This window comes from Alligator mississippiensis, chromosome 2 (genome assembly GCF_030867095.1).
Source record: "Alligator mississippiensis isolate rAllMis1 chromosome 2, rAllMis1, whole genome shotgun sequence".
Lineage (NCBI taxonomy): Eukaryota > Metazoa > Chordata > Crocodylia > Alligatoridae > Alligator > Alligator mississippiensis.
The window spans coordinates 120608516-120631314 of record NC_081825.1 but is presented as its reverse complement, the minus strand read 5'-3'; the positions used below and the strand labels follow the sequence as shown (position 1 = coordinate 120631314).

Genomic DNA, 22799 nt, shown 5'->3' with positions numbered 1-22799 from the left:
GTCACAATATCGAGGGGTCTGTACAGGACCCGCTCGTCGCTCATGATACACCCGAATGCCGCAGGGTGAAGATATACTTCTTTCCCTTCTAGGGCTCCGACTTCGGGAGCTCCCTCTTCTCCCTTTAGCGAAAGGTGTCCATGGATACATCTCCTGTTCCGCCCGCCTGGTGGTACGCGATGTGCGCCTCCAGTTCCGCAACACTTGCTACATTGCGTCTCCCACTTTTCCAAGGGCAGTTCTCAACTAATTCTAACTCTAGCGAGCCCTCTCCTGATCCCATTCTCGTTGCCATGTGCGGGCCGGGCGCAAACCCCCGGGCCCTTTGTCGCGCTGCACGCGGGCTGTGGCCGGCAGCCCGGGCACGCTGGGTCGGGAAGGGCGGGCACCGAGCTAGAATTAGGCACAGACACTTAACGGTTGATTTTAAGATTGTTTACTTACACCGAGATGGTCGCGGTGCAGGCTAAAAACTTGCTTGAGTTGCGGTTACAAACAGAAAGAACATGAACACTCACGTGGAGTTTGCTAGGCTCCACGCAGACAGAACTCCGGATGTCCAGGACAAGCGTGCCTCAAAACTCGTCAATACGTCTTATAAAAGGTTACCGCTTGAAGACGGGAAGAGGTGGGTGGTGGATCAGGCCGCCAAACTCCTCGAAGTAACACACAGGGCTTCTATGACCCTGCCGCGCACCCAGAGTCCCCACGAGATGGATGTGGAGTCCTCTTCGGCTTGGGCGGAAACTGCTCAAGCCTCTTATACGGCTAGCAGACCAATCGCTAGCCGCCACGTGGGAATAATTTAGCACTAGCCAATAGCGGGATACAAATTTACATCCGAATGGTGGAAACTCTTTGCACCGTGCATTTCTGTGTTTTAAAGAAAATGCTCCCTGCAAAGACAGCTGCAAAGTGGCAGGAACTCTCTCCCTTGCACACGGGCTCTCTGTGCACTAGAACTCCACCGTGCAATAAAGCTGTAATCCCACGGGGATAATTCTGGTGCCAAAGCACACACAAAAATCAGACCTTTGGGTCATGACACTAGGGTATATCAGTCCAAACTGTGTTGTTCCACATCTGTGGGCTTTCTGGTTTTAGTTTAAAAGCTATTCTGCCCCCTTTTTAATGTTATGTGCCAGCAGTTTAGGACCATTTTGGCTCAGGTAGGGACCATCCCTTCTGTTCCAAAAGGTCCTGATTCCTAATAAACCTAAACCCTTTCTCCCTACACCGTGTCAGCCATGAATTGACACTGGAGCTCTGCCTGGCCCTGCATGTGGCACTGGAAGTACTGCAGAGAATACTACCATAGAGGTTCTTTGTAACACTCAAAGCAATGAACTGGCTGGTTCTGTAGAATTTTGTTCTGATAGTGCCAATAAGTTTTAGTGCGCTCTGAGGAAGGTTTGAGGAGGAAGCATTTTACTTGATATGAAATAAATTTGCAGTATTTTTTTTTTTTTTTTTTTTTTTACAGACTTGAGAAGAGACCAGAGGAGTACAGAAGTTAATTACAGACCTCATAATAATTTCCCATCAGAATCGCAGGCACACAGTCCTCCAATGAGAAGGTAATTCATTTTAACATCAATTTATTCTGAAACTTTCCTGTATGAAATGACCATATCATGCCTTGTCCGCTACACTGTAGTTAATATATATTCACAAGATGTCAGAAACAACTATAACACCTAGCACATCAAAATGAGGCTGAAAAAGCTTGCTTTTTCAAAAGCTGTGGAAAACAAATTCAGGTTTTGACGCTTGATCAACAGTGAATCAAATGTTTGAGCATTTTATCTGGCATGTAGGTCAGAGATTTGGATTTTATCTAATGTGTACATTATCCTATAATAGATTATGATAATATCACCATAGAGTTGAATTAGTTTTTGAAAATTGTTCTTGAAAATGGATGGAGGTTGTTTATTATCTGAGATCTCTCTTTTGAAAATGCTATGCACCTGAACTCCAGCTGGAGTCCCTAGGAGCTCTGGGTGCCCAGCACCTCTGAAAATCAGGACCCTAAGTGTAAGTGGATTCCCCTCCTCTCCCAATTTTTGACATTTTGTTGGTGTGTCCAAACTCTGTGTGTGATATAGCCAGGAACAGGACCTAGAATTTATTCCATCCTGTGCATTTTTGTTGGAAGCAAGTCTAAATTTTTTTTAAAGCTTTGCTAATACTTCAGATTTGTCAGGAAAAAAATGCAGTAATTTTATGAATTTCTTGAACAAATATTTATTAAGTAGATTCCCTCATTCAGTCAGATCAAGAGTAACAAATATTTAAATAGTATATCCAGGAATTCTGTAATGGAAATATATTCCTGGCACTAGCTGTGTACATATATTTGTTTTGTGTGTATGAATATGTAAAGTGTGTCCTTTTTTTAATTTTATTTTTTTAATGATTGGTTGTACACCTAAGCATTTTTATATTTTAGGATTGAGATACCTGAGAGTAATTGGAAATTTCTTCCTTCATCGACTCTACAGCCAACTCATAAGGACAATGTTAAGCGAGAGACTAGAATCAATAAGCTATATGAACAAAGTTCTTCAGAGCAGCTTAATTCAGATAAACTTGAGAAGACAGCCATGCAAGTGTGTTTTGCTGACGGCTTACCCCATTCTTGTAATACTGAAAATGAACCTCTCTGTGGAAAGAGGCTGAATAGCAGTGAATTTCTCTTACCTTCTCAGCTGCAGGCTCCTAGTACTAGAAGTGCTACATCAAAAGCAGGGCTGTCATCTTTTGCACCCCAGAGCACATTGGAGCAATGCAATGTGATGCCATTTTCATCTGGTGTACGTACAGTTCAGTCATTTGGTAGGACTGATCATCTTTGGGTCCCAGAAGCTGTTTACCAAAATCTTCCACCTCCTTTACCTCCAAAGAAATATGCTCGGAACTTTTTGTCAGGAACAGAAAGTAATGAACCTCCATGTGATGTAAAGTCAACAGGATTCATGCATGTTAATCCTTCAGATTTTCAGAGGCAAAGTACAGGTACAGCTTCAACTGCACCAGAAGCAGGCGTATGTACAAATGAAGACAGACTTAAAGAAGCATTTCAAGGAAAGGAGCCTTCTGTTCACAAACCAGATTTTTCAACTGGCCCATCAGTTAATGATTTTCAGACTCTGTCTGCTAAACTTTTAAGTAAAGGATCATGCCACACAGGACCAAGTGCTAATTCTCCAGATGCAAATGATAGTGTATCTCTAACTACATATTTTTCAGTAGATAGCTGTATGACTGATACATACAGGATGAAATATCACCAGAGACCCAAACTGTATTTCGCAGATCCTGGTAGTTTCCACAAAGAATTGGGCACTGCTTACCACAGTACTGTTGATTCCAGTCATCCTGCATCCGAACAGAGATACAGACCGCATATGGAAAGTATACACTGCAATAGGTAGAGAAAGTAAATCATGGATTTTATCCATACATTTCATGTGGGCAAAAAGCTTGGACTACTCAGTGTGTGATAACAGGTACTATATTTCATTTAGAAGTTATGGCTGTTAACATGATTATGCAAATATGAACGAGCTGGAGAAAAGACATGCTAAGGTTTGGTCTTTTGATCTTGGATTTGTCAATTTTTGCCTTAATGTTTACCTCTGTCTTGCTGATACTCACTTTCTCAATATATGTCTGTTACACTTTGATATTTTAATTCATAACTGGCCCCTTTCTAAATTTTGTACGGTTAATTGCATTTGGCACTAACCAGGTGTTACAAATTTTTCCTGGAAGATTTAATATACTTGTTGCTTAGTGCCCACAGACCAAGGGAAAAGTGGTTTTGGGTTTGTTTTTTTTAAATTAAGCTGTAATTCGTTAGACTGTTCAGAGGGATACACTAACTATAGGACCATGTATAACACAGTGTGCATATATACATAATCAAAATAGTATTTGTTTATGGAAGCGTTTTTTGTAGTGGATAACAATGGGAGTTAACAATTTTTTTTTCTTCTGACTTCTGTGAGAGTCTAATTCCATTAACCTTTAAGTGTCTTTTAATACAAGTTTACCCAGAGAATTTCTCCTTACTTTTTGGAAATGCCTTAAAAATGAGAAGACTTAACACATTTCTCCAGTCTATAAGAACTGTAGATAAAAACTCTACATCTTAATATTTGTATACAATTTTTTTAACCTAATAATGGTTTGCACTTCTAACCCCTAATCAGGAAGAGCACAGACCAGCTGCAGATACTTCCTCAGCCTGATGAAGGGTGTTTGTACCCAAAAGCTTGCAGAGAAGAATTTTTCCAACTATTTTAATTGATCTAATAAAAAAATATCAGATTTGCCCAAAGAACCTTGCCAACCTTTAGTTGTGGTTCCACAAGCAATGATATAATATTTATTAGAATTCAGCTACAAATTTCCTAGTGTATGGCAAAATGATGTGATGCGTAAACTACTAAAAGCAGGAGGCTTTATTTTCATTGCAACTGAGGCAGATTCCATAACAGTCATGATCTTACTGTTAAGACTGATTCTATGACTATACAAAATTAACTACACTATGCACTGAACTCTCTGCATCTACTTCTACCTTCCCTCTTGAAAAGTTACCGCTAGAATTTAGCAAAATTGAGTCGGTCTGATTTACTGTGACAATTTTTTTCCAACTAGCAGTCATTAACTCCCAAGCACTTTTTAGTTATTTCATTAATTGATTAAATCTACAGTTGCCTTAAAAGGGTTTTATTTGAATCTTGACCATTTAGACCTGCTCAGAACCCAGCTTCGCTTAAGTCTGTTATTGCTTCAAATCATTTCTTGTTCATGAAATCACTGTAACTTGTCATGATCAGCAACATTTTATGATTCTTAAACGAGTACTTGGGAGCTCATAGTCCTCCCAAACTTAAAGTATTTATTTTGATCTTAAACTAAAATTTTGCTGATGGCACTTGTGTTAATGCCTTTAGTTCCAAAACTGAACATTACAAAGTGTATTGGTTTAAAAACCTGCTCTATGACTTAAGACTATAGTCAGAAAAGCTTATTTGTTTAATGTGAATTACAGTGCTTTAACCAAATGCTGACAGTTGTTTTAGTGCACTTATCCAAGGTCTACACTTAAAACGGAAGTTTTGGTGTCTTAACTTTAATTCTTTAACCTAAGACTTGTAACTTTTAGTATAACTGGAATATGACATGCAGCAGACCAAATATCTCTAACCAGTCCATTTAGACCCATCCTCCTGCTCAAAACCCACAGTAGTACTTGCAAGATTGAATACAATATGGATTCCAGAATGAATACATTCTGCATGCAGAGGCATAAATGGTAGTGAAATCTGAAAAATCCTTATTTTTATATAGGATGTGTGAAGACTGGAAAATTCCTAGAACTTAATCTTTTTTATTGTTTTGTAAGAAATGTATACAACTTATGTTTTATAACCCATCCACACAAACATGTACATAGCCAATTAATTGTTTTTTTAAAATATATTTGTAAAACTCTAATAGTGCTAGAACTTGTAAATAATGTACAATTTGTAAAGCTTTTTAGAAAAAATGTATGTGAAATTTCAGTATTTTTATGTATAAACAGCACAGCAACAAATGTGAATGGCGATACAGTATAATACTACCTTTTTAAGTGTCCACAGCAAACCTCTTTACATCTGCACAAAAAAGCAATATAAATGCCTGTTAATGATGCCAATGAATTTGGTTTCCAGAATGCTAGTGAGCAAAACTGGTAAACTTTGCTTATTTCAGGGTAGCTGCTTAGATTTGTCCTAAGTTCCGAAATGCAACAATCCTCACTGGAAGTGATTTAGGTGGACTTGAGTCTTTCCCCTCTTCGCTTGAAATGGCAGTCTTTCCAAAACAAACTTATTATATAAGGCCCATGTATAGTTATTACAGTACACATGACAGTTAACTAAAACACTTTCAGTTTTTATATTAGACTCTGCACTCCATGCACATATTTAATATTTGCTGACTGTATGACCTGAGATGTTGATTTGACTTACCCAGGGTGCCTATTTATTTTTATAAATGTCCCCTTCTCATTATAGATTTGTATGAAACGGACACATTTTGTAATGGTAAACGCATTTAACAAGTCTTGTAACTTAATATACTTTTCAGTCTTTAGAATTATCTTGCAAAGTTGCAATTTTCTGCTTGTTCAAACTATTAGATAAAAACATTAAACCAATTTTGTGGCTAACTTTTTTTTTCTTTTTGTGCTTTATTTTACACATGTGGTTTAGACTCTAGAGCAAGACCAACATTTGACTATTTATAAAACTACTTACGGAATGTTCCCACATTTTAACTATTTAGAAATTAGATTTCTAACTGAACAGTGAAACTCGCCTTTGCCAAATCATATTTGCCAGATATGCTTTGTAAATAACTATCTTTTCCTCAGATCTGGCATCCTTGTATCTGAACTATTCTTATTATATAAGCAAATAAACCTCACTTTTTGTAGAATCCTGCAAATATTCATGAGATACAAATTATTGTTCTATCCAGTCCTTGCTCTTCATACTGACCATCTCCTATCCTGAGAAAGCAAAAACCTGATTTAGGTATTTTGTAAACTTAAAAAAAATTGTGACAACTGAGAAGAAGGTGGAGGGGGGAAGAACTTGAAGAGTACAAGACAGAGGTTAAGCCGTTTCTATTAATGGGTGCAGAAACCCTCAGTTTTGCAACATTAATTTTTCCCTGAAACAAAAATGTCTATTGTAAGTATAATTAATATGAAACTTGCAAGAATGGAAACTCCCTCCTGCTACAGTTTAAACTCTTGCATACTTCTCCATGTACACTCATTCTGGTCTTCATAGAATAACAGCAATAGAAATGATTGTAATAGCAGAGGAGGGAGGAGGAAAAAACAAAGCTGAATCACAGGTGAGAAAAGGGTTAGTCACTATTCAGTATTTTCAAGCAGTATAACCAAGTCAGCTGCTATGTTGCTTGACTTGATTGTTTTAAATGCTTCTTTCTTTTTTTTTCCCTTCCAAATGCTCTTGGAACTGATTAAGAACAGGAACTATGAATCACTGTTCCCACCTACTTCAATTAGCTCAGGGCTGTTGCTCATTTGGAAAGGATTATTTCAACTTCTAGCCTTACATTTAACTTTCTTTGTTCTTGAACTTTGATTAGTCCTGTGAATTCTGCACATGCTCCACCTGTTCTTTTGTGTAAGTCCTCCAGGGCATAAGCAAAACTTCCAGTTCATCACTACATTTGTACCTGTGCTACCTTGCCCCTCAATGGTTTTGCTAATTACCCAAAACCGTATACAAAAAGCAGGAGCAGCATTTATTCCATAAAGATGATTTGGAGGTCAAAGAAATAATTTTTGTTCCAAGACTATGTAACAGCAATGTAAAATTCATATTTTTTCAGTAAATTCTGGAAGATGACAAAAAGTCCTGGGAAGGAGGTGAAGCTGCTTTTATCTATAAACGCTACAAAAGAATTCTTCAAAACTGGTATCACAAAGATAGAAATGGAATGAGTAACAAAATTCCTAGAGGCAGTATTTTAGAAATCAACTACAGGAAGGAAAAGAGGAAGACCCTGAAAAGATGTGGAAAAAGGCAATAAGGAAAGAAAAGGAATTTAGAATAGTATGGTCAATAATAGAAGAGCAGCTAACGGGCAGAAATAAATTTGATGTAGGCTCTATATGGAATTTGACATGAAGAATGCCAAATAAGTAAATGAACTTTTAGTTGGGATATAAACAGTCAGTCCTCAAGCCACAGTAAGCTTTGTCTCAACTTAAGTTTGTAGTAGAAATAAGACATGAAATTTAGCATTCAACTCATGTGCAGTTCTGTATCACTTAATGATAAAAATCTTACCTAAATCACTCCAACTGTAAGAACATATTGAAACATCTAACCAATTAGATTTTAGAGCTGATGTTACAACACTGTGAACATGGAACATAACAGTTAATCTGCAGGGTGACTGGACTATAGTTTACACTCCTCAAAGCTGGACAGTGTGTCAATATGCATGAGGAACTAAACAGTTTTTAAAGGAAAACTTGAAAGGCTCCTTCCATTATCCCTGAACCCTGTCTTTGGCTCTTAAATTGCTCTTGCAACAGCCAGTGCTCTCCATTTGTCAACTTGTAAACGCCTTACATAAACTATTAACTAATTTAAAAAATAAATTTGTTTTAGCATTACATTTTAAAAGCATCTGGAGTCCCTTTCTGGAGCTTGGCTTAAGCATGATGATACTGAGGCACTTTGTAAATGTCATTCAAAAAGCCAACCTAGGTGCCTGAATTTGAGAATACATCGATCCATATACTACTGTATCGGGGGCAGGCAATTATTTTGGGCAGAGGGCTGCTTACTGAAGCCATCAAGGGCTGCATGGCAGCAACCAGGGGCAGATAAATATTAATTTTCTAAATTTTTTAGAGGCCCTGTGGGCTGGATAGAATGGCCTGGTGGGCCGCATCTGGCCTGCAGGCTACATTTTGCCCACTCCTGTGCTATATGCTCCCAACTGTGAAGAGTAACTACCTTAAGTACAGCTACCAACCATAAAGGTGTATATCCTGTATAATTCAGTTAACACCAATGAAAAGGAAGATTACACTAGCATGTCATCTGCCTCTACCTGAGATTCCTTACACAGTCAAATAGGGACCAGTGTTCAGCATATTAACCAGAGTGAGGGTGATGCTTGACATCCCAGACTTGGATATCTAAAGTTTACCTTTATTTCTGCATCTTGCTTGGGAATATTTGAATAATATGCAAGAATGGTCCCTGAAGCAGGGACTGGTGATGTTTCTGCAAATTAAGTTAAGGCTAATGAAGTCCTCTCCCAGTGCATCCTGTCCTTTGGAAAGGGGTTTTCATGTCAACCTGCTTGTGCCTTTTAAAATAAGATTATCCTTATCTGTATTTTCCAGGTGTGCCTAGAATTGGTATCTCTTAGAAAGAAAAGCAGTCCTCATTCTAGGTAGTTTTAAGAAAAGAGTAAGTAAGCAGTATGCATTCATGCACAGCTGGTTTTACCTTTAAGAGGTACAGTAGAAGCCAGGCAGCTTTGTTCTACAGTACTTTCCAACTCTTATACAGACTACATTAGTCAGCCATTCTGAACTGCATTGTTGTCTTTAGTGGACTTTTATTTAGCAGTTAAGTCACTTTATTTTATACAAATGAAAAATAAATGTTGACCATATAAGCCATCTTTCAGGCATAGTAACTGGAAAGCCACCTTCAAAGTGATAAATTAGTTTTACTTTAGCTTAAGGCACAATTTACAGCAGTTTAGATGTTAAACAGGTTATAGCTTAACCAAATCACAACATCCCACTTCCTCCCATCCATTCCTGTAGTCCTGCAGTAAACACATCTCCAATAAGCGGGGGCTGAACAGAGTCAGGTTGCCAGCTGTAGTTCTGCTACTGCATGCATGGTCTTCCTACAGCAATGTTTGATTTCAGAAGTGTTGTCATCCTGGAAAGACATAGTCACTACAGGAAATGGAAAAATGGTTATCAGATTACTCTTGCAGTGTTAAGGGATGGGTAAATATGACATTGTTTTCAAGTACAAAAAATGTTTACGTTGTAAGAGAGCCAAGGTTTCTGTTTAATACTAATACCAAAAAATATATTTAAAAAATTCTCGTTATTAGCGTGTCTTACACAAATGAAATATTTTCAGCGACAGCATTTTGGCAAGGTGACATGTCTATTTCTTTTTTACACAACTGTCTCTTCTCATGTCTGCTTGGACATTTGTTTGGGGGTTTGCTTATAATACGGCTGACTTAAACCTCTGGATAGTTCCGACACTCATGAAGCCTAACAGTAAATGGGAACCATCTGCACGAGCTTGTCAAAACTTAATCGCTTGAGTATTCTTAATAAACTAATATCCATTATCTACTCATAGTTTTGCCACAGGATCTTCTGGACCTGCTTCAGGGTTGCTTAACTAGTAGTAGTTCCTTTGAGACTATTCCAGTAATGGCAGTTGAGACAGCAGAGGGGAGTGATGGTGGCATTCACCTCCTGGGTTCCAGAGCCACACCAACCAAGTGGCTCTGACAGCTGCACCAAGCCCCACAGGCTGCAATTTAACCACTGCCAAGGCAATGTGGTAACTTAGCCAAACACTGTATCTCACAGGCAGGATCTGGCAACCTTTCTTAAAATAAACTTACATACACTAAGAATTCTGGAGAAAATGTCCAGTATTGATCTAGCCATAGATAAGCTAAGCTCATGACTACTTCAAAAGACATTTGTATCAGATGCAGGGGTTTAGGTTGTAGCTGTGTTGGTCTAAGGATATAGGCAGACAAGGTTCCTTGGATGAATTTGATATCTTTTATTAGACCAACTCAAATGGTTGGAGAATAGTTATTAAGCAAGCTTTCGGGTTCAAAAACCCTTCGTCAGGCTAAGGACGCTGCAGCAGTTGCTGCGTGCTCTTCCTGGATGGAATGAAAATGTATCAGATGTGTATTCTGAGATTCTTACCAGCAATAGGCAGACTGGAAACTGCAAGTTTTTTGGGGGGGCTAAGAATGAAGGCCAGCGGTGCTGGCAGTGGGGGTACAGCTTTATTACATGGAAAAGGTTACATCAAAGTAAAACTTTAAGGTTGCAAAAGGCAAGCAGTCAGAGAGTTGGGAAGCATCATCTGCCTTATGCCACCAAGATATGAACGATCTTTAGAGACATGGGCATATGTTTTTCCAGAAGCCTCTGGGGTCTCATTCAGTGTACAGAGTGAATGACATGCACGGGTTGGTAGCTACTCAATATATTACTTTCCTCTTGCTATTGAATGTGAAGCTTTTTTCTGCTCTGGCAACAGCACTATTTCCTCATCAGTTTTAATGTCACTGATTACCACAGAATCCAACTACTTCAAAACAGAACAATTTTCACAGCATCCCAATTAAATGAGGTAAAGGCAGTTGAATGGTTTGGATTGAATGGTGTAGTCCAATCTGTATACTTCACAGGGTTAGGTTTTTAACCCCTTGGAAACATGACAGCATGTGAACTACCCAGGGGCATATGTAGAGACAGCAGACCTCAGCAGTCTCCTGCAGTTGAGATCAGATAGTCAAAGTGGTACCCATTGAAATAAAAGCCATAGGCAAGAAGCTTATTTTTAATTTAGCAACCTTCTGTTTGTTAACTAAGTGGGTTGCAAACCACCCTGTAGGAAAACTTAAGGTTTGCTGTAATCTATCACTGCTTTTGTCCAAGAGCTCCAAGATGATGCTGGGCAGAGTTTTTGCAGAGTTGGTCACAAATTGTGTTCTTCATTTTCTGCATATCTCAAGTTCAATTTGCTGAGCACTCCCTTTGAATTCAGTTGTAGCTACGAGTCATATTGGCCACATCTCCCCTTCCCCCCAATTCTGAAAAGAAGGGTCCCCAGGCATCAAGAAACAATCTCCCACGATTAACATACATCTTTGGCTTCTCTGGGCCTTGTTTTTTGATCTTTAAAATGAGGATAATACCTGCTCATTTCATGGCGATGTTGTAAACTTTTAAATACTTGGATATAACTGTAATAGTTGAGACCTGATGATGAATGTCTTGCATTTGAAAGCTTGTCTAGCTCTGTCCCAACTATCTTTTGTTGGATCAACTGCGTATCATGCAAATAATGATGTTTTGGAGAAAAAATATTTTCTCTCTTTCTATAATGCACTTCCTAATGCAGTGCTGCAGGAAACTTTAACTTTGTAACAAGGTAGCAGGGATCCTAAATAAGACTGCTTTACTATATAACCAAACGTGCACTGGATGAAGCAGGGGCTCTGTGAGAACAAAGTACAGTCTAAGCCAGTGGTGCTCATGGATACCAGGCCCCATTTGTAAACACCGATGCCCAATCCAGGCCGGGTAAATAGCAGCCTCCTGGCCCTGCCAGTGCCCCTCACTCCCAACCTGCTCCCCCAGGGCCCAGCCCCTCAGTGTGCAGGGCAGGGGGTGGGTGTGTGGGGAGCAGGAGGGCCCAAACAGCCCCTGGCAGGCAGGAGCCCTGCAAGCCTGCAAGGAAATAGCGTTTTCCCACATTTTTCTACTTTTTTAAGAGTTTGTTCGGGACCCTTTCATATATTCTTGCAACCCACTTGAGTATTGACCCACAGGCTGAAAAACAGGACCGAGTTGCACTCAAGCCAGCTCGTTTCGGAGCGCAGGCACTGCCCAACCTGTAGGGACCAGTTAATCCTGCAAACCTGGAACTCGTCTCAGCCACTCTCACTCCCCCAGCCGCGGGCGCAGAGGTGTGACAACCCCTGCCAGGGCTCCCAGCGATACCAGCAGAAACTTTAACGAGACACTTTGGCAGCACAAGCCCCCAGGGGGGTTGAACTCGCTTTAAGCAGCGCCAGGGGGGCAGACTCCCCAGATCTGCTCATGGGTCTGACAGAGGGGCCAGCCCCACCTTCCCCTTCCCCCCCCGCCGCCCGACCCCCAGGGACCGCTCACCGCGCGGCGCCTCAGGGCAGCAGGGAGACGATGACGAGCAGCGCCAGGTCGAAGAGGATGAACAGCCACAAGTCGAGCCAGTAGGACTGGCCGGACAGCGCCTGCCCCTGCGCTGCGCCCGCCGCCGGGTCCTGCTCAGCACCCCCTCGGCCCCGCCGCTGCAGCCCCGGCCCCGGCCCCGGCCCCGGCCCCGGCCCCGGCCCGTCCTTCTCCTCCATGACGCCGACTGCCCGATCGCTCTCGGCCCGCTTCTCCGGTCACGTGGGGAGGAGAGGAGCTTCGCCTACCTGCGGCTGGTCACGTCCCCCAGGCCGCTCCCGCAGCGAAAAGAGGATCGGGGCGGGGCCGCAATGACGTAGTCCGAAGCTTCGCCCCTCCCCACGTGACCTGGGCTGCAGGGTCAGCACCCGCCTCACTGGGGAGTGAGACTCGCCTCGCTCGCCCCGCCCCCTGCCCCAGAGAGAGGCTGCGGGGGGCGGGCAAATGGAATCCCGCCTCGCTCGGTCTGTGGCGGGTGCTAAACGTTGAGCTCAGGCTGTGCGCATGTGCCTTTGCCCGTTGGGCCGCACCGCCCGCTCAGGCTCTCGTGAGGGAGTGCACGTGCCGCATCAGTTGTAGCTTTTGGTGGGGGCGGCAGGTGCCCAGTTATGGGGGCGGATAGGCTGTGAGGGGTTTGGAAAGGGGCCTCCAAATGCCTATGTAAGGGTGACATGAGCAGGAACAGGCAGGCGCTCCCTGGTGGTGCATGGCTTTTAGGCCTGGCTGTGCCCCAGGCCTCCACCTCAGACAGCGGAAGGGCTGGCGCAGGCTTGTCCTTGGGGACATGGGGCACCTAGTAGCCAGGGGTGTCACAAAGCTGTGGCGGGGGGCAGTAGCCAGGCCAGAGAGAAGGGCTGGGGGGCACAGGTAAAAGCCTAGGAGCCAAACCCCTCAGGCGGGCAAGATTGCAGTGATGTGTCATGGAAGGAGCAATCCACTTCTGACCTCCTTGCCTAGTACACCAGGGTCTCATTTACAGAGCCAACCCAGCACTGGTCTGCAGGTGCAGGCTGGAGATAGGCTAGGGATATGGGCCAGCATCATTGCTATTTATCATAGAGAAGTAAGGCTTGAAGGAACTACAAGAGATTATCTAGGCCAAACAATGATCAAACCTGCAACCTTGTGTTGGCTTCAAAGGCAGGGACTGCTGCTTGGAACAGCTAGTGTGTAATTGTGTGCCTGAGCAGGTAGGGGTACAAGCCTGTAGGGAAGCTGTTTTCACCTAGACCTGACTACATGCAGGATTAGCGTTAGGGCAGTTTACAACGCTAAATTAAAGTTACCATATTTCCAGTTCTAAAAAAGAGGACACTTGTCCAGCTGAGAGGTTGAATATGATTGGGGGGGGTGGTATTTTCTGACTGCTACAGTAAATAACAAGTGTTATTGCCTCAGAAATTAAATGTAAAACAAAAACAGCTACAGCCCCAATCCAGCCCTGCTGGTGCCCCTCATTGCTGACCCACAGTACACCGCCCCTCTGGGTCATACTGGTGCCACAGGTTGGAAGGCTGCCAGTTTGCAAGGGGAAACCCTTGGCATCCTCCTTTAACAGGAAAATCTGCGCTTTTCCATAGCAAATGGAAAACCTGGATCCCTGGTAGACATGCACACCACGAGCTTCCTGCTATGCCCAGCCACCAGGATGTTCCTAAGATTCCTGGCCATGCGAACATTTGTCCCCTGAGAATTAGACAGATTCCCTGCTTTCTTCTGTCCTCAGACACCTCTAACCAAGCACTCCGCAGCTGTTATACATAGGCAATCGTCGATCCTCTAGATCAGGGTGCACGCCTAAGAGGTGTTGTCAGGTGCCTGATGAATTTGCTTGTAGGTGACAAGCCCAATGTAAGAGTGACATGGCTTGTTACCATTTTCTGGTCCTTCAATCTCATGATACACGATCAGTTTTCTCGACACTAATTGTTAACCCGAACCTCTTGCATGACACAAAATATGCTCAAGAGATTTTGCAGGGAAGATTCACTGTGGGCAACCAAGTCTGCATCATTCGCAAACAGGACATTTCTCAGTACCCATTCCTTCACCTTGGTTTTCACTCTAAACCTTGTGATGTTGACCAAGCCTCCATCAAGTCTGATTTGAAGATAAATGCCATCATTGCTGTCCTTGACTGCATGAAGAAGCAGGAATGAGTAGTAGATGTTAAAGAGCACAGGTTAAAGACACACCCCTGTTTCACCCCATTGTTGATGTCACAGGCATTGATTCTTTGTTCTCATACACTCCTTACCTTCATACCTTGAAGGTGCCTTCATACCTTGGTATAATAAGCAAATGATGTTCCACAGTTTGTGGGGACAACCCAGTTTCCTCAGAACAGGAAAAAGGCCCTGTCTGTTGAATGTATGGAAGGCCTTTGTCAGATAAATGAAGGCAATGGTATTTGTTTTTCTCTACACTTCTCTTGTAATCGCTTGTCCAAAAATATCATTATCAATGGTGGAGTGTCCTGAACAGAAACCACATTAACTTTCAAGATAGATTCTTTCACCTAGAGATTACAGCCTAGGGAGCATAATGCGAGTGACAATTTTCTAATGATGTTCCAAAGGGAGATAACTCTATGGTTGTCACAGTCGCTTCTGTCCCCCTTGTTTTGTCTAATTGTACAAACCAAGCATCTTTGAAATCTTGTGGTACTACTTCCTCTTTCCAACAGAGCAGTGTAACTTCATGGAGCTTTCAAAGTAATTTGTGACTGGCACATTTGTAGATTTCAGCAGGCAAGCAGTTGTTGCCAGAAGCCTTCTTCCCAGGAATCAATGTAATGGCTTCCTGCAAATCTTCTAATGTAGAAGATTGTAACTTCAAACTGTGGTAATCTTTGGCCGACTTCATGTTTGATTCCATTTTTCAATGGAGTATAGAATTACACAGTGTTCAGTTCAACACTTGAGGTGTCTTTTTTTATCAGCGATGACATTTCTATTGAAAACTTTCAGCAGAGTTGTTTTCTTCTTGACTGGACCAATTGCCCGTGGATGCCTTTGTACATTCTGCAGCTATCACCTGCATCAGATGTTTTCTGAATATCATCAGGGTTTCAGACAAAAACCTTGGGTCCACTTCTTAGCCTCCTTTTGCATTTCTCCTTGAGCCTTTCTCAAATTTTCCAGGGCTGTAGTGTTGGGGGATTTCTTATAGATGGTTGGCACTTCCTTTTGTTCTCAACCAATGGTAGAAGAGTTTCAGAGTGCTCGTCAAAGCAGTCTGCATTTTTCTTGAGTTTTTGCCAAGCACTGTTACAGCAGCATGGTAAACTCCCACGCTTTGGTGGTTGAGTTATTAGGTAAGCTTGCTTTTACAATCTCTTCATTGAATAGTCTGCATCTTTCTGTGTCTTAGTTTAACTGATATCAATCTGAGAGCAACTGGTAGTTTTGCTGCAGTGGATCTTTTCGGCATTGATTCTGAGTTTGCAACAGACTAAGGCATGGTCAGTGTCACAGTCAGCATTGTGATAAGACCTTGTATGCAGGATTTCTTTCAGGTGGTTGCACCTGGTCAATACTAGAGCTAATTGGTGCCACTGCCCTGATCTTAGCTGTTTCCACAATGTCGTTTTTCCCAGTGAAGTAGGTGTTAGTAACACACAGATTTGGACTTGCATAGAGTTCTAACACTTGCTGGCCATTTTCAATCATATTCACAATTCTGAGTTTGCTCAGAATACCAGATCAGTTCTCAAAACTATAGCTAACTCTTGCATTGAAGTTGCCGAGTATTATAATGGTCTAATTTCTGTGAGTTTTCTCAATCTCTTCTTCAAGTTGTTGGTAGAAAACATTCTTGTCTTCATCACTGACTTGAAGGGTAGGTGCATAAACACTGAACAATGTGATAAAGCCGTTTTGTGTGTGCACTCTGAGCATCATGAGTTGAATACAGCAAGGGGTTTTCACAGAAAGCTAGTAAGCTGTTCCTAGTAAAAAGCCTACTCCCTGCCCTCTCCTTTCTCCTACTAGCTTTCCATGCCAGATGATGGTATAATCATTCTCTTGGATGGAACCTTTATCTGAGAGCTGAGTTTCTGATGATGCAGTAATGTTGATTCCGAGTCTAACCAATTTGTAGTTTAGTAGTGCTGTTCTCCATAAATCAGAGTCTGAATCTAATCCAGGGATCTGAGTCCAAACATTCCAACATGCAAGTTGCTTTATATCATTTTGGCCAGGTGTGACAGGTTCACCCCAGAGAAGCTGGCGACGGGTGGTGTGTGTGCCCTGTTCACCTGGCCGCAATGCACCTTCTTCCTCTCACCTGCCATGACTTACTGTTTCAATAAGATAAATGGCTGACCTGTGGTCACTTGGTGGTCTTGGTGTGCTTGAGTCTGTGTTGGCCTTCTGTGATGCTCCTTCTTCCCTACACCTCATCCCTTTCCATTCAAGTGTTGCTGTTGCACCTTGATGGCAAGTTTTGTCTCCGCTTGGTTCTTTTCCTTCTAGGTGCTATGGGGGGTTCTGGCTTGCTCAGGACGGCACCTGTGCCTTTGTTTCAAAAGGATTATGAATTGCTCAGGATTACACCTGTGCCTTTGTTTCAAAAGCATGCGCCCTCCAGCTAGTATGATGCCAGCCAGTTGGATTGCAGCCCAGCCATCTGGGCCTGGACTGATCAGCTGCAGCTGGGCATGCATGCCCTCAAATGGGGCTGTGAGTTTTCTCTTCTAATAGGCTCATGATAACCACCTGCTGTCTGGTAAGTCAGTGGCTTGGGTGAGCCTCAGTCACACCAGGAAACATTTGGTTGGGGCATGGCTATTTTCGCCAACCTTTCAAGGGCCTTTCTCAAGAGAGACAAGCAGGCCACCCCTGAATACAGCTGCTTGGATGCTTGGGAACTGCCTCAGGTTCCTTATGCCCCTTACAGAGTCCTGTGACCATCACACTAAGATCTTGTCAAGGGCACACAGAGTCTCTTTGGTTCTCTCAAAATGTGGTGCAGTTCCTTTAATCTAAACACAATGTTATACTTCACATTTTGTGCTGTCGGCTACATTGAGAAGAAAAATAAACAAGTTGGAGGAATGTAGGTTAGCCAAATGCCACAAGGTGTAGAGACACTAGCTTAAGAGCTGCAAGCAAGGGGAAATTCTAAATGTATCCATGTGAGAATGGCAGGAATCCTGAAGGGTTGTCTGAAAACAGAAAGTGAAGCTGCCCTGTTCAAGCCTCTTGTAAAGAAAATGTCCATTTTTAAACCAGAGAGTGGGTTTGTTTTAATCCAATCGGGGCCAACGTGTTAGGCAGGTATACCCTGTACCCTCCCTGAGTGCTACTCCGATCCCCTTCCCCTGCCCGATCTGCTGCTCTGCTTTCTCCTTCCACCTTCTGCTCCTTGCCTGCGCTGCTTCCTGCTCAACCTGCTGCTGAGCTGTTCATCCCCTTCCTCACTCTGCCGTATGCTAAAGGTGTCCGCTAAAGGTGTCACTTGTGTCACCCATGCCACAGGTTGCCCAACTCTGTTCTAATCCATCTCTGTCACCTCATCCCTGTGTTCCTCCCTCTCCATCAATTCAGACCCCTGCTGCTGTTTCTCTATTGCCTTGTCCTCCTGTTCCTCCCCACCCCTGTCTGATACCCTTGCTCTTCCAGCTCTATGAGCTCAAAGCCTTGCTCTTGTAGCTCCATAGGTTCAAAACCATGCTCTTCTAGCTCCATGGGCTCAAAATCTTGCTCTTCTATCTCCATGGGCTCAAAGCCTGCTCTTCAAGCTTCATTATCTCGAAGCCTTGCTCTTCAATCTCCGTGGCCTCATACGCAGTCATTTTGACCAAAAATGATAAGAGAACTGCTGCAATACCAGCACTGCTCTTCTCAGGTTAGAGGAAAGCAAAAATGGAGCAGATAAGGGAAGGTGAGGAGGAGCCGATATTTATCATGGAAACCTTTGTGATTTCACAGTCCCACTCCCCAATAGCTTGAGGCCCTCTCCAAAGCCCTGATGATGTCACAGTGACAGTGAAACACTTTTTTTAAACATAACACAAAACATGATAACCAACATTGCTTACAATTTAACGTATACAATAGCAGTATCGGCCAACAATAGGCAAAGGTAATACCCAACAACAAATAAACTTGCTTCTTACATACATGTTTTTTTTCAGTCATCGGGTACATAGGCCAGAAACAAAATGTGAGGCAGGATAGACCCCACCCCTCTGTATCCCACACACAAGCCCTTGTTCACCTATTCTGGCACAAAGTGCCTTACCTTGACTTAGCCAATACCTACTCGGGGCTGGAACAACCCCCTGAATTCCACCCTTTGCCACAACCTCACATCCCCTTCTGCCCTCTTATTCCCATCCCTGCCTCTATTAAGTTCCAACTCATGGATCCCTAACTGCAAACACTCCACCATGGAAAAGCACAACCCCTTCAGTGCTAACAGGGAGCACACTTTCCATAGTGCTACTTTCATACACGTGATCAAAACCCTTACCCCCATGTCCCATCCGTTCCCTCTGCTAACCCGGCTAAGACATTTTTGAGCATGATCCCCGTTTCCCTTTCCATATTGTTCAAATACATGGCTACCCATCCCCACACCTGTTGAGCATAAAAACAGTCACACAACATGTGCGGCACCGACTTGAGTTCATCACAAAGCTCCCTTGGGCACTTGGGGGACCACGACAGCCCCCAGCAATAGAGCACTTGTCGCACTGGCAAAGCGTTCCACCCAGCCCTCCACGCCAGCTCCTCATGCTCCCCTTTCCATTCCTTCCCCACCAGCCCTTTCCACACCCTACTCACTTGCTTCGATCTCAGCTCCCCCACATCAGTCATCCTCCCCCTCATGAACTTAAATACTCTTTTGGCATCCCCCGCCCTTCAAGCCCTAACCCCTCCAAGCCTTGCCCCGTAACAAAAGTTCCCAGTCGTGCATAAGGAAGCGAGATCTGTCAAGCCCGCACCCCTCTCCACCCGCTCCCAAACAGCCCCAACCAGTGGTGATACGTAGGGGGTATCCATCCATACACCCAGTACCTTAAGTTCAAATTTCCCCAAATCCCCCCAATTCCCTACTGCCGAGATAACACTCTTCTCTACATTCACCCTTGCCCCAGATCCCTTCCCAAACTCATTTGCGTGCTTCATCACTCTCTCCAGGGACATCTCATCACTTACCATGCACGTCATGTCGTCCATGTATAAGAGGATTTTTAATTCCCCTCCCCTCGGGACCCTAACCCCGCTGATCACCCTTCGCCCCTTGATCCACTGTGCCAGAGGCTCAATGACACAAACAAAGCCCCAGTGACAGCAGACCCCCTTGTCTCACCCCGGAGTCCATTCCAAAAGCCTCCCCCAGGAAACCCCTCACCAGAACCCTGCTCGTTGCCCTCCCATGAAGTGCCCGCACCCACCCCAAAGTCTTCCCCGGCATCCCCATCCTTTCCAGAACCCAAAACAAAAACCCGTGCCCAATGCTGTCATACACCTTTTGCAAGTCAAGGCTTGCAACTATAGTGTTCCACTTCTGGTCGGCAATGTATGACAGTGTATCCCAAAGTACCCAATGTGCTTGTGTCATCCACTAGCCCCCTACCACACACATTTGTTCCCCACCCAGCACCTGTGGTAGCACCTCCCTCAACCTTGCTGCTAGGATCTTGGAGAACAGCTTATAATCCAAATTCAACAAGGTGACTGGCCTCCAGTTTTTGATGTGCTCCTGCCCCCTGTTCTTATAGATCAGAACCACAACACCCTATGTGAAACCCTCCCCTACCCAACCCCAATCCATACTTTCCCTAAACAGGGCCAAGAGATCCGTCTTAACTAAGTCCCAAAACTTCGAGTAAAATTCCACCAGGATCCCGTCGCCTCCCAGTGTCTTTAGTGGCGTCATTCTCAGCACCCCCAGCCTCTCGCTTTCTGTCAATTCCTTTATCACCCCTTCCCTTCCTTCCACCCCCCACCTTTGCTTCCAACCCCCCCACCAGACCCTCCAGTTGTTCCCGCCCCACCGCTTTCCTGCGAAACAAGTCCCCATAATACTTGGTCACCTCTTGCAAAACCCCTTCTGCATCCTCCACCCTCCCGCCGTCTGCCGTGTGAACCGCCCTCATAGTTTTTAATCTTGGCATACTTCACACTGCATTTAGGGTGGCGTGTAGTAACACAGCTTACTTCATACCAGTATCATACTCCAAGAAGCCCTTATCTTGTTTGTGTTGAAGTAGCCTGCCTTTCTGGTGACATGAAAACTCTGATTTAGGCTACACAAAAAGACTAGCCATGCTAAAGAAATGTTCTTTACCCTGACTGAGAAGCAAGCTAATCCTTCACACTCTCAAAGCTAAAAAGTAGATGGTCTCTTGGGGTTCACACTAGTATTCCACCTGGGCCTCAGCTATTCCAGCACAGCCGCACATATGTCCCCTCAAGGGGGGCTGTGTCCTTTTCTTCTCTGCCAGGCTCATGCTGACCACCTGCCATTGGAAAAGTTGGTGGCTCAGGCAGGGGGCCCTGTTACACCAGGAAACACTGGGTTGGGGCATGGCTGTTTTGGCCCACCTTTCCTAGGGCCTTCTTCAAGAGAGGCAAGCAGGTCACCCCTGAGTAGGGCTGCTTGGATGCCTTGGGAACTGCCTCAGGTTCCTTATGCCTTTTTCAAAGTCCTGCGACCATCACACCAAGGTCTTGTCTAGGGCATCAGAAGACTCTTTGGTTCTCATAAAATGTGCTGAAGTTTGTTTGATCTAAACATAATTTTATACTTCACTCTTTTGGCCGCTGGCTGTAATGAAGAGAAAAATAAATAAGTTGGAGAAATGTAGGCTCAGGGCTGTCCTTGTGGCGGGGGGATGGGGGGGTTGGGGCCTGCGGACAGCCCTGTGCAGGCCCTACTGCCATGTGCCGCCATCACATGCTACCGACACTGACTGCTTGCCACCTCCCCACCCCCACCCCAGGTTCCACACAGGCTCATATGCCCCAGGCCCAGCACACCCCTAGGGATGGCTCTGTATAGGCTAGACATATACCACAAGGTGGAGAGTGACTAGCTTAATAGCTGCAAGCAAGGGGCAATTCCACATGTATCCATGCAAGAATGGCAGGAGCCCTGCAGGGTTGTCTTTTTGCAAACAGAAAGTGAAGCTTCTCTGTTCAAGCCTCCTCTAAAGAAAATGTCCATTTTCAAACCAGTGAGGGGGGTTATTTTACTCCAATGGGGGCCAACATTTTAGGCAGATATACCCCGCACCCTCCCTGAGTGTCACTCCAATCCCCTTCCCTTGCCTAATCTGCCGCTCTGCTTGCTGCTCCCTGCTCTTCCTGCTGCTGAGCTGCCCATTCCCCTCCTCAGTTTGCCGTATGCCACGAACAAAGGCTGCCTGTGTCACTTGTGGCACCCATGCCACAAGTTGTTTTAATCCAGCTCTATCGCTTCATCCCTGTGCTCCTCCCTCTCCATCAATTCAGACTCTTGCTACTAGTTCTGTATTACCTTGTCCCCCTTTTCCTCTGCACCACTGCTGCGTACCACTGCTCTTCCACATCCATGGGCTCAAAGCCCTGCTCTTCTACCTCTGTGGGTCACCACATTCATGCACTATGATTTGAGGGACCAATCAGGTGATGCATTGATACAGCAGAGGCTTTTCCCTAGGTGACCCTGACTCCTACAGCTTTGTAGGTTAGGAGGGCAGAAGGGGCCTGAGGATGAAAGCCCAAGTTTGACCCAGTGTATTTAAGAACAAGGTACAGGTTTTAATATTGAAGTTGATTGGCCACTGGAAGCAGCAAACAAGGGCAGTGGTGAATTCTTCCTTGCTTAGTATCCTCTTACCAAGACCAGTGCTTTTCTGGAAGATATGTGTTAGGCAAGCATGAGTGATAGAGCCCCTGACAATAGCAATAGGGGGACGTGTAATCCACATGGAAAGTCAGACTGACTGATCTCACAGACCCTACAGGCCATAAGCTCAATAGGTCTGCTGTCCAAGCCCTGTGATCTCCTAGTGCTGCTTTGTCAAAGAAGATTCCTTACATATCATGTCGCAGGTCCTTTCCTTCTCACTTACTCAGTGCAGCGAGTCTGTCCCCAAGTCACAGGCACAGGGAATATTCTAAATGTCCCCGACTCATCCTGCCCTGATCATGTGAAGCCAGAGAAAAACAGGAGACCATCTTTCCTAGATGAGTATGCCATGGCACTCCTCTTCCAACTCCATAGGCCCTGCTCTTCC

The 22799-nt window shown here is 44.1% G+C and overlaps 1 protein-coding gene and 1 long non-coding RNA gene across 3 annotated transcripts in view; one reads left to right on the top strand and one right to left on the bottom strand.

Annotated features, from left to right (window-relative positions):
• Window positions 1–6229, top strand: part of USP53 (ubiquitin specific peptidase 53) — a 59416-nt gene extending 53187 nt beyond the window's left edge. For both annotated transcript variants that reach the window (XM_019494884.2, XM_006259661.4), the window contains exons 15-16: window positions 1484–1577; window positions 2453–6229. In XM_019494884.2, the coding sequence (XP_019350429.2) occupies window positions 1484–1577; window positions 2453–3437 (1079 nt within the window). In that variant the 3' untranslated portion in view covers window positions 3438–6229. The remainder of the gene's footprint in view (window positions 1–1483; window positions 1578–2452) is intronic.
• A 2931-nt stretch (window positions 6230–9160) lies between these two features.
• LOC102560590 (uncharacterized) lies at window positions 9161–12807 on the bottom strand. Its single transcript, XR_362761.4, has 2 exons — window positions 12527–12807; window positions 9161–9532 (listed from the first exon to the last, which is right to left on the bottom strand). It is a non-coding gene; the product is annotated as an uncharacterized LOC102560590 (long non-coding RNA).
• Window positions 12808–22799: the final 9992 nt, after the last annotated feature.